Source organism: Nothobranchius furzeri, chromosome 18, assembly GCF_043380555.1.
Source record: "Nothobranchius furzeri strain GRZ-AD chromosome 18, NfurGRZ-RIMD1, whole genome shotgun sequence".
Classification (NCBI taxonomy): Eukaryota; Metazoa; Chordata; class Actinopteri; order Cyprinodontiformes; family Nothobranchiidae; genus Nothobranchius; species Nothobranchius furzeri.
In genome coordinates, this window is record NC_091758.1 from 36611247 (window position 1) to 36627579 (window position 16333).

Sequence of the window (16333 nt, forward strand, 5' to 3'; positions counted from 1 at the left end):
TCTGTTGCTCCGCCATGATCGCATGACGTTGTGTGTCTATGTTGTGACGATGCAGTAATGTGTTGGAATTAATTCTGCATTTGATTGGCAGTTGACGCAAAAAAGGGGTAGACACTTAAAAAAATAAAACAACCATCCTCCCTTTTGGGTGTCAGGAGCAGAATGAGACGTGACTGCTGTCAGTCTCTACGAGCCTGCTCTAGAGGGCTGTTGCATGAATTCTGTTGCTCTGATATCCTTTAACCTGTTTCCTTCAGGCAATCCCCCCCCCCCTGCCTGCTGGGGGAGTTTTCCCAGTGTGTGTCTGTAAATGAGGGCTGACTGCCGCTGTGTGCAGCAGCACCACCACCGGTGGCTCAGGCAGCCTTCCTGAGCTTCACAGAGAAAGTTTGTCAGCTGCAGGATTTACAAAAAGGAAACCAGCATGAACCGTCGTTTAGCGGTGTACCCTTGATTGAGATTGTCAGTGTGAGCTAATTAATGTGTTGAGGTATGTCCATTTTGCAGAGCATGAAGACATTTTGTCCCTGGCACGCCGGGAGGACATCAAGTCCCTTCATAATTATCAGCCGACGTATAAAGAACTCAGCGTAGCGCTCATGCGGACAGTCGATCACTCCAAAGAGGCTTAGCCCAGACGTTTATGAAGAAAAGGGAGAGGAACCGCCCCCACCCCCCGTCGGTCCTTTTCTTCTCTCATTCCCAGAGACACGCAGCCTAGATTCAGACTCTGGGAGGTAAATCTCTGGAGTGACCGCGCCGTAATGAGCCAGCTGATGAGTCGCTGGCTCATTAACAGAAGCCTTGATGGTCTGCGGACTCCCTGTGAGTGGGTAGCGGTGGGGGATTATGGGTGGTAGCTCGCTTCGGTATAGAACTAAACGACTTAGACAAGCTTTCGCACACCGCTCACGTTTCGTGTGCATGCATGCGCTTCGGTGCCTGCAGCGTCAGAGCGGAGGGCGCATCGATCCGCGTCTGTTGCTATACACACTGTGGCTGGGGGAGCGAGTCTTGACTGCTTGCTCGTGCTATATTCTGAAGAGCATCACACACACACACACACACACACACACAAATCGGGGGAGCAAAGAATGCTGAGCAGCTGTTTTGGCTGGCATGAGGGCCGTCCCACCACTCTGCAGCAGATTGGAAACTGCGATTACCCGCACTTATCGACCTCTGCTGGATTTTAGAGACTGCATGATTATAATGCAACGTCATGTCCGTCACTTGAAATAAGAGGGACTGGTCATCATGAGGCTATTTTTAGCTGTGAAATCGCATCATAATTGACAGCTTTCACACCCGCAGACCAACGTGGTGTTGGATGTTGCTACAGATTAGGGGTTTTGCTCATCAGATGAGACATTTTTGGGGTTAGCTGCTGCTAACAGAGGATAATGTACGATTTCTCCTTATTGCAGAAAGCTTTTAATTGTTTTTTTTTTTTGTGCCACAGGTGCTACCAGACTGTCAAATCTTCCCTGCCACAGGCGAAACTTTACAAGAAGATGCCTTAAGCACACAAGTTTCCTACCTGAGGCTGTGCAGTTAAAGCGTGTAGGAAATAAGTTATGCAGATGATCAAACATCTGCAAACGAGGCGTTCCCAGTGGGGTTCCACCTACCTATCAAGTACACTAAATAGAATTTTTCTGTGAAGGAGCAAAACCTCTAAAAACGACTAAATCCTGGTTTTGTGGGAGTTTTTTTTAACATTCTAACCATATCTGAAACAGTAAAATGTCTGCTGGTTAGTATTCAAATGTGCAAATCTTTATTACAAAGCCAATGAACATATCCTACAGAAATAAATCCTAAAGACCAAGTTCACTAGGAAAATAGTCTTCTACCCCTATTTCCTGCATTAGACCCCAACAGAAAATAAACAAGGAAACGCTCGGATGAGAAAAGCCAGTCGGATCTACGTCACACTGAAAATGAGCATTTATGGACTCGCCCATCTTCGTTCATCAGGGAACGCTGCTTTAACATTCAGGAGAGAGCAGAGCATGCTTTGGCCAGGCTTGTGTTATTTGTGGAGATACAACACCAGCGTAGCAGAGTGGTAGAACTGTTACTGTTAGCCAATCAGAGCAAAGGGGTGCTTCTCAGTGTCAAGAAACCTTGCCTTGATGTCTTGGCCCCGCCCCGGTTGCCTAGGAGATACGTCATCAGGAGCCGCCAAGACGTGTTCCAATCGGTTTCAATGTTCATGTTCTACCGAGGCGTGTGTTCTCCGTTTGTTAGCCGTTTAGCTAGCTGAGCGAGGATACATGGGAGGTGTCTTGTAGCCTAGCCTTGGTCAAAAATTACCCACAATACACTGCGGTATTTTCAAAAAGACGGCAGATCAGAAGCCGGCAGCTACTTCTGGGACAATTTTCAAGTTAAAAACACATTCTCTCTCGTGTCACGTGACGTTACGTGACCGCCGCGGTCACGTGATGCAAGTCTGTCCCATTTAACCGTTTTCTTTGACCAAGGAAGGACAGTGTCCTCGTTAGCAAGGCGCCTTGGCATTGAGAAACACCCCCGATGTCTGAATATCAGGAAGTAAGACTCCAAATCATGCAGTGTTCTGCTCCCCTCCTGGCCAACTCTACTTCCTGAAATAGAGGTGCCAGAGCTTTCTCCCCACATAAATTGACTCACAAGGCATTCTTCTATACTAGAGACCACTGCAAATGTATTAAACACCAGTGAACTTGATCTTTATCGGCTCTCAGAATACCCAGAGGGATTACCGACCATGCTCGGCAGTTATTTACGCAATTAGGATTCTTTACTGCTTTGAAATCATCAGAAGCTTTATTGGATCTGTGGGAAGATTTATGTATTTATGTAAGGTACAACATCTTAAAGTACTATCCTCTCTGTCGCCCCCTACAGAGCGTGGACGCGGTCTGCACCCTCTACCAGTCCTTCCATGAAGGCTCCAGCTCAGGAGTCAGGGATGTGATGGACGACATCAGGGAACTGTCCGCGACGAGGGGAGGGGAACTTGGCTCAGGTGGAACCAGAGATGGAACGCTGCTCAGACCTTGCCCCAAGCATTTGAGCGCCACTGAGAGGCTGCGCAAGGTCATCCAGGAGCTGGTGGACACGGAGAAGTCCTACGTGAAGGCGAGTCCACAACCTTTTGACAGCTGTAATATAAGAATGTAATCTGAGAGACGAGGATGAATATTTGATCAAACCTGACAGCATTTTCTAAAGAGATGGAACAAGTCTCTTATCGTTTCCTGAAATTTAACAAGACATTTTTGATGCAAGGCACTGGAGAGGGGTGGTGAGCATTAGACCCATTCCCTCTGACTGAGGAAGTGTCTAACCATATTTCCATCCCATGCCGTCAATTTTCTGCCCCCATGTTTTTTCTAACAGTTCCCCCCTCCACCACCACCACACACAGGTTAAAAACCACATGAAACACTTGTTTTTGCTGATAATTTCGTTATTTTCCTGTTTTCCTCACTGAGCACTCCTCTTCCTCAACCTGCCATTGAGTTGTGATTGAGAAAAGCGAGCGTCTTCCCAGAGTGTTTCCATGCAGGCCTTTCCATCTGTGTCCACGCGCTACCGTCCGGGTTGGTCGGGGGGGCGATGCTCATTAATCAAGCTAATGAGAATATCCTCACTGATACTTAGACAAGCTACCGCCACATTAAAGGAGCGGGCGGCGGCGATACCGGCGAGAGAGGGAAATGAGGTGATTTGTGGGAGGAGAGAGGGAAAGATGGAGGTTATACAGGAAGAAATCTGATGATGAAAGAAGTTTTAAAGGGTGAGCTGCTAAGGAATGATGTGCAAATGGCTGACCTTTTACATGTATTTCCTTCTAGGACCTGGATAGCTTGTTTGAGATTTACCTGAAACCACTGCAGAACGAAACCTTCCTTCCACAAGACGAGGTAGGTGTCACCCTTACCTCATACTCTACCTCTGTGCGATTTCTCATCATTAAGAACGTTCATGACGATTGGACAAGGTTTTTCCAGGATTGTACGCGATTAACACTTTTTTCTTTACTGGTGAAGAGTATTTAAATGTCTGAGACAAAACCTGAAATGGCCAATATCTGCAGAAAAGAGCTGCACAACAATTGGTTTTGGCCTACAAGACTAGAATCGGTGCATCTACTTTAGTTAAGTGCGAGGGGCCATCTCCGGCCCTCCCTGCAGATGGTAGGGCCCAGGGCTGAATGTGGACCGGAGGTGTGTTCTCTGAGATCCTGACTTCTTAATGAAACATAAAATGAATCGAGTGTTTATTAGCCGTTGATGATCCCTGCTGAGCCATCTCCCTTATTGCCACTTCAACAGCTTCCAAGTGAAATTAGCATTCCCCTTCACCGACCTTGCCTCGTCCCAGAGGGACAGGTTGGTAAGGTGCTGGCTTAAGAGTAAACACCTCAGTACACACTACTCATTACAAATATGAGACTTTTCTCCACTTAAAACCGCGTGATTAAATTCCGATTACATGTGGCGTCGCTGCAACATGCTGATGAACTCAGTTTCCCACTGACCTCAAACACACGTCATTCCTTCCCAAGACACTCCAGCTAACTCGGGCCAGATCAAGTGGTCATTACTAGACGAAGGAACATGTCCTGAGAGAATGGACAGGGACGCGTTAGCCCCTTAATGGCTTTTAATGAAGGCTACCGGCCACCGTAGCTACAGGTTTTTATGAGCTACATTTTTAGCGGGGTCATAGCTTTGCAGCTAACTGGCTTCATCAGAGATGGAGCATCACAGGGGAGGTTTTATAAGACTCCAGGGTTCCCGTCTGACTGACTGTTATGAATTACAAGCCATCTTGGCTTTTTTCCCCCTTCTCTTCCTCCCACTCCTCTCGTCTCTGCTGCTCTCCTTTCATACGTCCTCATCAATCAACTTCCTACTGCTCCACCAAACCTTTCGTCTTTTTTCTTTCTGTCACACTTCCTCCCCTCCATCCTGTTCTCTCCCTAGATGGAGAGCCTGTTTGGAAGCCTTCCTGAGATGCTGGATTTCCAGAGGGTCTTCCTGCAGACCCTGGAGGAGAGGATCGCCTCCTCGCCTGACTTCAGCACCCTCGAGACTCCGTCACAGTTTAAGGTGAGGAAAAATGCTAACTGATTACTTCTTTATAAATATTCCCAAACCAGACGTTGTCTTTAGAGACTTGAGGATGTATAAATAATTGAGGTGTAGTGACAGGAGCGTGATCAGCTGATTTATAGGCCTGACATGACAAAGTGTGAGGTCTATTGATTGATGCTGAAAGCCAGTGAGGTCCAAGGGTTAGCGGGGAGGAAGTGGACTCGGGGGGGTCTGAACTGTCTCCCAGGAGAGGGAGGGACAGTCATGACTTCATGTGTTCACTCTTTCATCCTCTCTCCAGCTCCGTGTAAAAACCACCCCCTGCCTGTTTTATCTCCTGCAGAAGCTGCTGTTCTCCCTCGGGGGTTCGTTCCTCTACTACGCCGACCACTTCAAGCTCTACAGCGGCTTCTGTGCAAACCACATCAAAGTCCAGCAGGTCCTGAAGAGAGGTACTCCATCCCAATCAGACATTTAACACGTTTCCACCCCCCTGCTAAAGTCAGCATCCTTACATCTGCGTTGCATCAGAGCGGTGTCGGCGCTCTCTTCTGGACTTTTGGTCTCTTCTTCTGGGATTAAAGGAAATTTTTTTGCGTGAAAGTGAAAGTCCCAGAGTCAGACTGGTGGATGAAAGTGACCGAAGCCTTTCCACACGAAGCGCCGGCTCATCAAACTCTGCACAATTTCAAAGTTTAATCAAAACCCTCCACCTTTCACGTTGCTTTTTCTCGCAGCTCGTAGAAGATTATCTAAAAGTTAATTCATGCCGGTACTTCTAGCATCGCTTGGGAACGCAGCCCAGTAAAGGAAACTGTCGGAGAAGATTTGCTTCGCCGCCGTGGGAGGGTAGAGGGGGCAAAATGCATCCCAGTGCTGCTTCAATCTGTCACATTAACATAACAGTTTGGGCTTTTCCTTGAAGTAGGCAGCAGGATGGAGATTTAATAGGATTAGGAGTTAAAAGTCTCTGATGGGTCAGAATTACCCAAAGCAACACAAATTCTAGACAAAGTTTGTGCACGAAAGAGGCTGAAGTTCTTATTTTAAATAAATTGTTAAATACTCACGTTTCTAAAGTGCACGTAGCCTAAAACATCGTCTGTAGGTCGTAGCACCAAAACATCAAATTAAAGCTATTATTTAATCCGAGATTAGAGCCCTCTCTGACGAGCCGCTTTTACAACAGGTGGAAGAAAAATCCCATCGGACGGATAAAACCACGGCACAACTTGGTCCGAGGCAGGTGTTCATCAACGCTTTCTAATCTCATTCCCCCTCCTCCACTTTCTTAATGAGGAGCTGCAGTTTCTGTTTATATGTCGACGTGTTAATTACCTGCCAATTACTCTGGGAGGTGCCGCTGCAGCTGTAAGTGTTATAATGAATGTTGTAGCGGCCCCCCTCTGTAAAGCGCCGGGGGGGAACGTCACCACTTCTGCAGCGCTGTTGGTGTGAGCATGAAGCAATCCCGACTAGATTATTTCAGCAAATAAGATGTTGACACAAAAACTAGGGTAGATCTTGTGGTTGGGGTCAGTAGCCTACACCACCCCCTGCTGGAGACACGTTACTGCACCATGATTCTGCACTGACCCAGATTGAGATTTGGATCCAAAACAAACATGGCGTGCATTTTCTTTTTAAGCTAAAACGGATCAGGCCTTCAAAGAATTTCTGGACGCGAGAAACCCCACGAAGCAGCACTCGTCCACTTTGGAGTCGTACCTGATTAAGCCGGTGCAGAGGGTGCTCAAGTACCCCCTGCTGCTGAGGGAGCTGGTCTCTCTGACTGACGCAGACAGCGAGGAGCACTACCACCTCAGCGGTAAGGAGGAACTACATCCAAACATCCATGCGTGTGGAGACACGGCTCCCGTCAACCCCGTTTCATTTTTCCCCCGCAGAGGCTCTGAAAGCCATGGAGAAGGTGGCGAGCCACATCAACGAGATGCAGAAGATCTACGAGGAGTACGGCCCGGTGTTTGATCAGCTTGTCGCTGAGCAGACCGGCCTCGACAAAGAGGTGCAGCTCTAAAATCAGCTCTGATTGAAAACACTCGAGCTAATTTCAGCCGACTGGATTCATCAGAACGGTTTATCTTGTGCACGTTGCCCTTTTGGGACTTGAAATTTCCAGACTGATGGAATATTTATTTGAAAACCACTGCAGCATTACATTTCAAAGTGAATGCTAAATGTTGAGGGGTATACTGTAGCACTGGATTTATAAGACTCCATCACGTCTTTATTCATAGATCTAGTTTGTTGTTCTTCAGCCTCTTGTTGCTCTTAAACCCTTCTGTTGCCCTCTGTGCTCCCGTCAGGTCACAGAGATTTCCATGGGAGAGTTTCTCATGCATTCCTCAGCGCTCTGGCTCAACCCGCACCCGTCGCTGGGCCGCATGAGAAAAGATCCAGAACTTACCGTGTTTGGTGAGCAGATGAATGTTCGTTAGAGCTGCGCAGAAGCATTTAAATACCCATGGCTTTAACACAGAACTGGCATCTAAGATGCTTCTGGCGGCTGCACCTCCTTCAAATTCTCCCACGAGGCATTTGCAGTCAAAACCAAGGCGCTGATGTTTTTCCCCCCCCTCTAGTTTTCAGGAAAGCGGTGATATTGGTCTACAGGGAATACAACAAGCTGAAGAAGAAGGTGGTAAAATGCTTCTCCTATAGTGCTTTTTTTTGGTTTGATGTAAAAGTAAAAAACATCTTTGCCTTCATCCGTTTGATCACCAGACGAATCCTCGTTCAGCACTTTGTCACGGCGACTCGGACCCGTTCAAGTTCCGACGGCTCATCCCGCTCTCCTCGCTGCAGGTCAGGCTGGGAAACGCTGCAGGTAGGATGCCGTTTTAGCCCCCCCCCCCCCCCCCCCCCCTGAAATATATTTGGACCACATGATTAAAAGCTTCATCTCTCCCAGGAACAGGCGCAGAAAGCAGCTGCATCTGGGAGCTGATCCACTCCAGGTCCGAGGTGGAGGGCAGACCGGAGACGGTGTTCCAGCTGTGCAGCAGGTCAGAGATTACACTCCCACCTGATTTGCTTTTGCTTTACGGTGGTAAGGTCAAAGTTTACACTGTAAATGTGTAATTTTAAACTTCTAATTAGTTCCATGAAGGCTAGGGCTGCTCGATTATGGCAAAAACAATAATCACGATTATGGTGACTGAAATTGAGATCACGATTATTTAGGACGATTTTTCTATTTATGTTGATTTAATTTGTTTTTATTCAGTCATAAAATTGCTCAGGGCACAATCAGGACAAAAATAAACAAGAAACAAGATGATCACTAAAATAATTCCTGATTCCCAGTATAAAAAGACCAATATACTTATAGCTCATAGTTTATGACCCAAGGGCTATAGACCTTGGTTTAACTCATGTAAGTCTAACCAGTACAGACCCAAATACCAATATCTTGCAAATACTGACAGCAAGAATTATACAGTGGCATTTATAACAAATACATGCAAATAAATTGATGTTCACAAAATGTTGCATAGCATTTATTGAGTCGTGTCAAGGTGCTGTAGGAGCGTGCACTAGCACCGTGTCCTCAGAGAGATTAGTTATTATTTATCAGCACGAGGAACTTATTTCTACCTTATTTATAAACTATTTATTTACAAGTCGTCCATCAGTTAATGTAATAATTGTCCTAACCACAGCTGCACGCCCACCCCCATCCCGGTCTCACAGCAATCAGGAGCAAGCTGCACGTGTGTTTAGCACGCGCACATTTAGCCGTTTTTAGCGGCTCAGGAGCCCGCAGGTACGGTGTGTGTGTCACTCACTCTGGTTAATCCAACAGGGAGCCGGCTCAGAGAGCTGTTTCTTTAGCGACCGACACATCACACACCATTCCCTTTCCTAATGTCCTGAAGAACGGTCCGGAGTGCAGGCGGAGTGTTTAGCTAACCTGCAGGAAACGTCGACGACAGTTATCCAGAAAGTAGCTAAGGGTTATCAGAGATGTTTCTGAGGTGTTCACTAGGTACTTTTAAGATTTAAAAAGTCAAGAGGGGGTCTGAAAAGCTGCTAGAAATAGCGTCAAAGTCGCCAAGTTGGTAACACCGTGGGAGGAGCGTTTCGTTTGCAACTCAGGGCAGCGCAAGTGGGAGGAGCAAATAATCGGCTTGTTTTGTTTTTTATAATCGTTCAAAACTCAGATCGTAATCATGATTAAAATTCGATTAATTGAGCAGCCCTAATCAGGGGTGGACATTAACTTCAAAACCAACCGGCCAGCCAGGCCTGTAACTCTGAATATTTACCGGCCCCGCCAAGAATCTACCGGCCCCGCTGGTCAGCTGACAAAACGAGTAAAAATAACAACTGAACCGTTTTAAATGTAATAAACCTTTATTTTGTACACATTCACAAACATAATAACGTATTCAAGTTTGAATTTGTTTGTTCCCTCAACAAAACACGATTTTGTCGTCGCATACTTCCGGCATACAACGCAGTACATCACCAACTCCGCTTTGCTGTATTCGAGCCATTGACTGTGTTCGAGATGAGCCAGTTCTGCGCAGATTAGACCAGCGGTGACCGGCGAGCAGTGCATGCCGGTTAGATTTGTGTCCGAATTAACGCCGACTTGCTCTGACGTCATGCATACGTAGGCAACGATAACCTCGTGAGATCAAGGCGGCCGCAGATTTTAGAGCAAGGTGCTGCAGTTGCTCTCCCTCGGCTGCAAAACCTAGAGGATGACGGGAAACGCCTGGCTCTCACCTGATCTAAGATCTGATTGGTTCATATTCTGATCCAAACATCCGGTGGTAGAACATGAAGTTAGTTGGTCACATGTATTCTGTAAATCATGTTACGTTGATGATGACAACAATATAGGCCATAAAGAGAAATGTGTTTTGTTTTCTTTTGTCACGTTTCCTATGAGCACACTGAAGCTACAGCTGCTAACCTTTACTTATTATTACAGTCATGTCTTCATGTACAATATATGATATCCACAAGCACGTGAGGATGTGTTTCAGCTGCTAACAGGCACTAGAATTAAAATTGAACAAGTGTGAATGCTAACGCGATATCTTCAGCCATCATCACCCCGAGCTACACATGTAGGGAAATCCAAGAGATTCAACTGGCAGAACTCTCTCTCTCTCTCTCTCTCTCTCTCTCTCTCTCTCTCTCTCTCTCTCTCTCTCTCTCTCTCTCTCTCTCTCTCTCTCTCTCTCTCTCTCTCTCTCTCTCTCTCTCTCTCTCTCTCTCTCTCTCTCTCTCTCTCTCTCTCTCTCTCTCTCTCTCTCTCTCTCTCTCTCTCTCTCTCTCTCTCTCTCTCTCTCTCTCTCTCTCTCTCTCTCTCTCTCTCTCTCTCTCTCTCTCTCTCTCTCTCTCTCTCTCTCTCTCTCTCTCTCTCTCTCTCTCTCTCTCTCTCTCTCTCTCTCTCTCTCTCTCTCTCTCTCTCTCTCTCTCTCTCTCTCTCCTCTCTCTCTCTCTCTCTCTCTCTCTCTCTCTCTCTCTCTCTCTCTCTCTCTCTCTCTCTCTCTCTCTCTCTCTCTCTCTCTCTCTCTCTCTCTCTCTCTCTCTCTCTCTCTCTCAGAGCTGAGGACATTGAGAAACGGAGCCGAGACGCTGAACTGAGGAGCGGCGAGCAGCGGCCGGACTTCTTGAGCGATTCGCTTCGGGCGCTTCCGCGGCCGGTGTGTCCCCGGCGTTAAAAACGCTGGCTTTCAGCCACTCCGTCTGCTCTCGTCTGTTTTCCAGGCGATGCGCTGCTCAACTCGAACACGGCCATTCTCTGCGCCTACCGTCTTCTTTAAACCGCCAAGGATCATTCCACCTACGCACACGCTTCTCTGCTTCATACCGTTTCGAACTGTCTCGCTTCTCCTCACCAGTTTTAAAGCGTTTTGCCGGAGATTTCATCAAGAAATCCAATCCCTGTGGTGGCGCGATCTTCCTGCGTGCTTGTGTGTTTCTAGCGTGGTTCCACTTCGTCTTTAATAGTGAACTTATAGTTCACGTGACTATAACTAATCGTGCAGTACGTGCACGAATCGTACAGGTGCAGTACGTGGCTAGAGGCGCGCAGGTTCGCGCGCACGAAACGAAAACGGCAGCTTCCTACAGGGCGGGGCCATGATGTAGGTGAAAGCCGGTGTGTAAATGACAAATAAAGCTTGGGCGCCACCCGGGCGGTAAGTCGTCAAGTATTTACCGCCCGACGAGAAAATTTAGCGCCATTGGCGCTCGGGCGCTTTAACGGTCCACCCCTGCTAATGAAGGCAAAACCCTGCTATCTTTTTTTTTATTTGGGGTAATAAGTTATAATATGCCATGAACATGTCTCGTTAGATCACAGAACGACGGTAGCTAAGAAATAAAAGCTCCTTTAAGCCGGGCGTACACTGTGCGACTTTTTCACTCGCAGCGTTCAGCTTCAGCTCAAACTGTACGACTTCCTCGCAGAGCAGATCTCACGAGTCATGCGCTCACACTGCACGACCCAGTTCTCGCATGCGACCTGACTGCTCACACTGTACGTCTGGTAGCAACACGTCTGCCCTAAAAATGTGCTAAAAATAGCAGTTTTTACGCAACACGTCAGACTTTTTTGTCTTGCCTGTTGTCCTTCGGGAGTGCTGCAGGAGGACACACAGGGATTTATGGGGGTTGGATGAGGAAACGAAATAAAGAAAGTGAATCTGTGTTTTGTGATCAGTTTAATTTGACATGAACACGACAAACACGCTTTCTTGACAATCTTTGTGAGTAAAAAAAACGTGTAGAAACAAAAACGAACAGCGTGTGTTATTAGGGAAATAGCGACCGGCTGGCGTTGATGCAGGATTGCGCATGCGCCGTGAGCAGTTCTGATACTTTTTGGGTCGCAGCGCCGCTTCAACAGTGCGATACCCTCACGAGGGAAGAGCGAAATATTAAACACACCAGAAGTCCCTGCGACCTCACGACTGCTGATCGGCGGCTGGTCACGTGGTGTTAATCGCCTCTCGTAACCCCCTGTACACTACACGACCGCTCGGCGCAAAACTCGCCCCGATGTCGTGGATTCTCGCACGAGTGGAAAATCGGCTCAAAAAAGTGAAAAAGTCGCACAGTGTACGCCCGGCTTTAGATGTTGGCAGCATTGAGTGATGATTACACCCAACATGAGGAGGATCCTCAGGATAACTAATCCTCGTCTCTCCTCAGTGTGTCAGAAAACAAGATCAGCATCATCAAGGTGATCCGCTCCCTCCTCAGGGAGAACTTGAGGAGGAACTTGAGGAACGAGGGAACGTTGGAGAGGAATAAGGAACGCCTGACTCCTGCGTGTAGAACTTTGCCCTCTTCAGCGAAGCTAGGTGAGCTCACAGACCGTTCTTTATGAAATGTGTTTCTAATGCTAGCAGCCTAATGACTCGTCTGTTTTAACACAGCTTCTTCCAGGGCTTTGCGGTTGTGTAAGCAGCCTTTTGACGACGTGTCTTCCCAGGGTGGGACTCTTAAGTTGGGTCCAGACTCTGATGAAGGAAGCCTCAGCAGTGGAACCTACAGCTTTTCTGGGGCTCCTCCAGCTTGCCCCTTGTCCGACCCACACGTCATCCTGGCTCAGCAGAACTGGGCTCCACCTCGTGGTTCCGATTCAAACTCGCTCTCCACCTCTGTGAAAGAATCGGACATCCTAAACGACGAAGACGACGATGGTTTTAGCGAGGGGGCTACAAGGAGGGACAGCGAGGACAGCAGCTCCCCTACGAGTGCCATCGAAGCTCAGTTCCTTCAGCTTCAACTCTCTGAGGACGTCGTGTCAAAATGTGCCTCCGCCCCACGTGTCCAGCCGGAGGGGATCGGCGACACCCCAAAGACCCACCACAAGCTGCTGCGGCAACGCTTCACCGCCATCAAGAAGAAACCCAGCAGTCTGAGAAAGAGCCCGGGCATGCTGCTGCACATGAAGGAGCAGAACAGATCGCTGGACAGTCAGACAGATCCAGCGTCGTCCTGCGGCGTGGTGGACCTCAACGCGCTGCTGGAGAGAGACTTCAGTGTCCAAAGTCTGACGTCAGTCGTGAACGAAGACTGTTTCTTTGATTCAGCTGAAAGCTGCACCACAAACTCCGGAAAGGTCACCTCTTCTTAGGAGCCAGCATGAACACAACAGAACTCGATCCGACGCACAAGTTAGTGGTCATAAGTGTGAGGGCAGTCCGGAGTCACGGACGGGGGAAGGCCAGCTGAGCTGTGAAGCTTCACCTAAACCCAGAGGTCCCGTGTCTGACACCTAGCTACAAAAGGTTAGGTGTAAAGGATCTCTCGGCAGGTGGACCTGCTTGCTCTTCCAAGTGGTGCAGCAAGGCCATTCCTGGGCTTTGCCCTTCCTTTAAAACCCATTTCCATGATGGCTCCAGCTGACTGGCAGGTTTCATTCGAGTTTTGACCTCTTCTGTGAAAAAATGGGGAGAATGTCTCCGTCTGTCAGTCACACGCGTCCCATGTGCTGAAGTCCGGTGCAAACATAGCGGCAGGAAACTGAGACGAATCGTGTTTCTCAGGCCGGCCCCGCGGTGACTCCTGCACACGGTTTACCCTGAACCATCGCCGGTAGCACCAACGTACAGCAGAGAAGTCAGACGGAGGGTAACTTCACAACAAGCCTTTTAGCTGTATTTTATGCACTAAAGTACACTGTTTGCCTAAACATTTGAAGTAATGTTATTACTGCTGTTTTATTTATTTCTAGGGTTGATTCTGAGAAGCTTTTTGGGTTGAATTTGTGGCTACAGATTAAATCTCCTTATTTTTTAAGCAGCCACCCAGATTTGGTGGTTTCACTGAAAATAGTGAGTTTTTTTTTCTATCTAACGTTCTGTATACTCGCACAAGCGCCACACTGTACAGCTGAGCTACGAGGCAGGAGTTCGTAATAAGTGCAGCTGATATTTTTGTAGAAACTGTTTGAGGTACTGTAAAGAAAATAAAAGAGATAATTGTTACTTCTCAGCTCAGATTTACCACGCCTTCGACGCTAGCATACCAATGAATGTGAACGCTTGTGGAACTGTTTTCTAAATAAAAGCTTCATCTCTGAATTACGTCTGCGGAGCAGCGCCTGCAGTTTGGCATCTTTTGTAGCTGATCGACGGGAACACATTTCTGGGAGTTAAATATCTTTGAGGCTCGGTCCCTGGGTTGCGCTTGACAGATGGTCCCTGATTGGCTGTCACACTATGTCCTCCTTTAGATGCAAAAGGTAAGTTCTCAGTAGAATATGGAAACATCTGACAGAAATGGGACACGAGAAGATGGAAGAAAAGCTTTGGTTTGGTGCATTTTATGCAAGGACATAAAAATTTAATCCACTTGCATGCTGGGATTTTTCTCGTCTTTGTAGAAACTAGGGATGTCCCGGTCAGGGTTTTTTGCCCTAGAGTCCGAATCATTTGATTTTGAGAATCTGCCGATAACGAGTCCCGATCCGATACTTTCAATAAATAAATAAGAAAAGGAAGAAATAGTTGCAGAATGTTCCTTATTTTTTAGCATAGCATAGTTTATTTATGTAGCACATTTAAAATGCAGCATGGGAGCTGCCCAAAGTGCTGCACAGGCTAAAACAAAACACCTAAACCCAGAGGTCCCGTGTCTGACACCTAGCTACAAATTATTTAATTCCCTTTTAATTTTAAACAGCAGATCACTTCTGTGAGGTAGCTTGAACAATCAAGTAATAACAAATTCTTCACTTTTGGACTATTTCAAATATAAAAAGTAATATAAAAACAGATAGCACTTCAACTTAAATACCTGGCAGGGGTCTATTTTGCCTCTGCCCACAAAATGCTTAGATACGCCCCTGGGCATGGAACGGAGTTTTGAAGATGATCTGAATTGTATCAACTATATAAATACTACATTCTGATAAATTATTGCTTTATACAGATAGAAATAGAGGCCTACCTCTAATTCTGGCCCTCCTTCCAGTAAAGGCCTGGAGCTCGATGAGCTTGAGTCAAATACAGGCCCGGGTCTGTATTAGAGGATTTACGGTAATCTAGGTAGAAACTGGATCTCTTTTGTGCTCCTTCTGGGTGTGGAAGTTAAGGGCATCGGGGAGCCTGACAACCTGTAAGGAGAAAACCAAGTTGCTCTCCTGTAATTTGAACCCAGTATCCAACTCCAGATCAGGGCTTGGATCGGGAAGTATAGCCCGAGTACCGATCAGTCTGAAACCACGTGATCGGGATCGATTTCCGGTCATGTGATCGGATCGGGACATCCCTAGTAGAAAGGTCTTTTATCAAACTGTGCACACACCAACACTCGTTTATCTTAATCAGCCCAACAGAATCAACCTTGGGCTGAACGACTTGTCGTATTTGAAAGCGCAATTTCAGACAACGCGATCATGTGATCCCAGGATCTACGAACTGTTTTACACATCCAGGGTTGCGCGTGGGCCGAGCTCAGAGTAAAGCCGCTGCTCCTCCACGTCAAAAGGAGTCCGCTGAGGTGGCTTCCCCTGGAAGTTTTCCAAGCATGTCCCACTCGGAAGCTTCCCAGGAACACCTTGGGAAGCTAGGGTGTGGTGTCCCTGCGATCCAACCTCAGATAAACAAGACTACTGAAGGATATTTAAGAATATGTTCTAACAAATCAGAATAAAATGAAAGAAACTGGATGCAAAATCCTAAATTACTGCAGAGACGACATATCTTAGCAGCTAATTTATACGCTTGAGGGAATGGTGTCTGTTTATACAGGCTCTAGCAGTGCAACTGTACAGTTACTGCTAAGTGCGTTTCCTGCTGTGTCAAAGCGGCCCGAAGCCAAACGTTGAGTTTGAAGAGGTTTTCAAACGCTGCAGCCAGGCAAACAGAGCGGCTCCTTCCATTTCATGACATTTGCTCTCCGTCTGTCTCATTGTCCACGGCTGCTTTTGGCAAAGATGGATGACCAAACTGAGCCACTGAACAACCAAATAGATGCATAACTAGGAGTGTGCACTGGCAACAATCTGCCGATATGTGGATATGTGCTATAATATAGCACCGTACTACAAGCCAGATGAGATTTGCTATTTTAAGACTGAATTTACTTGAGAAACTCCGGCCGGACGCTTCCAAGTCACAAAGTTATCGCAAGAAAAAAATAAAGCAAAAACACAAACTAGTTGAACCTTTGTGAAAAAGGCTAACTAAACTACTTTTTGCAAAAAGAACCTATCAGGAGTTACTTTTCCGCTTCATTTGATT

At 47.1% G+C, this 16333-nt stretch overlaps 1 protein-coding gene across 6 annotated transcripts in view; it reads left to right on the forward strand.

The window, feature by feature from the left end:
• tiam2a (TIAM Rac1 associated GEF 2a) overlaps positions 1-13432 on the forward strand; it is a 107850-nt gene extending 94418 nt beyond the window's left edge. For all 6 annotated transcript variants that reach the window (XM_070546728.1, XM_070546731.1, XM_070546729.1 and 3 more), the window contains 12 exons: positions 2896-3129; positions 3849-3917; positions 4983-5108; positions 5437-5545; positions 6742-6921; positions 7001-7119; positions 7421-7529; positions 7697-7752; positions 7839-7941; positions 8026-8119; positions 12291-12442; positions 12518-13432. In XM_070546728.1, the coding sequence (XP_070402829.1) occupies positions 2896-3129; positions 3849-3917; positions 4983-5108; positions 5437-5545; positions 6742-6921; positions 7001-7119; positions 7421-7529; positions 7697-7752; positions 7839-7941; positions 8026-8119; positions 12291-12442; positions 12518-13221 (2055 nt within the window). In that variant the 3' untranslated portion in view covers positions 13222-13432. The remainder of the gene's footprint in view (positions 1-2895; positions 3130-3848; positions 3918-4982; positions 5109-5436; positions 5546-6741; positions 6922-7000; positions 7120-7420; positions 7530-7696; positions 7753-7838; positions 7942-8025; positions 8120-12290; positions 12443-12517) is intronic.
• The last annotated feature ends 2901 nt before the right edge of the window (positions 13433-16333 follow it).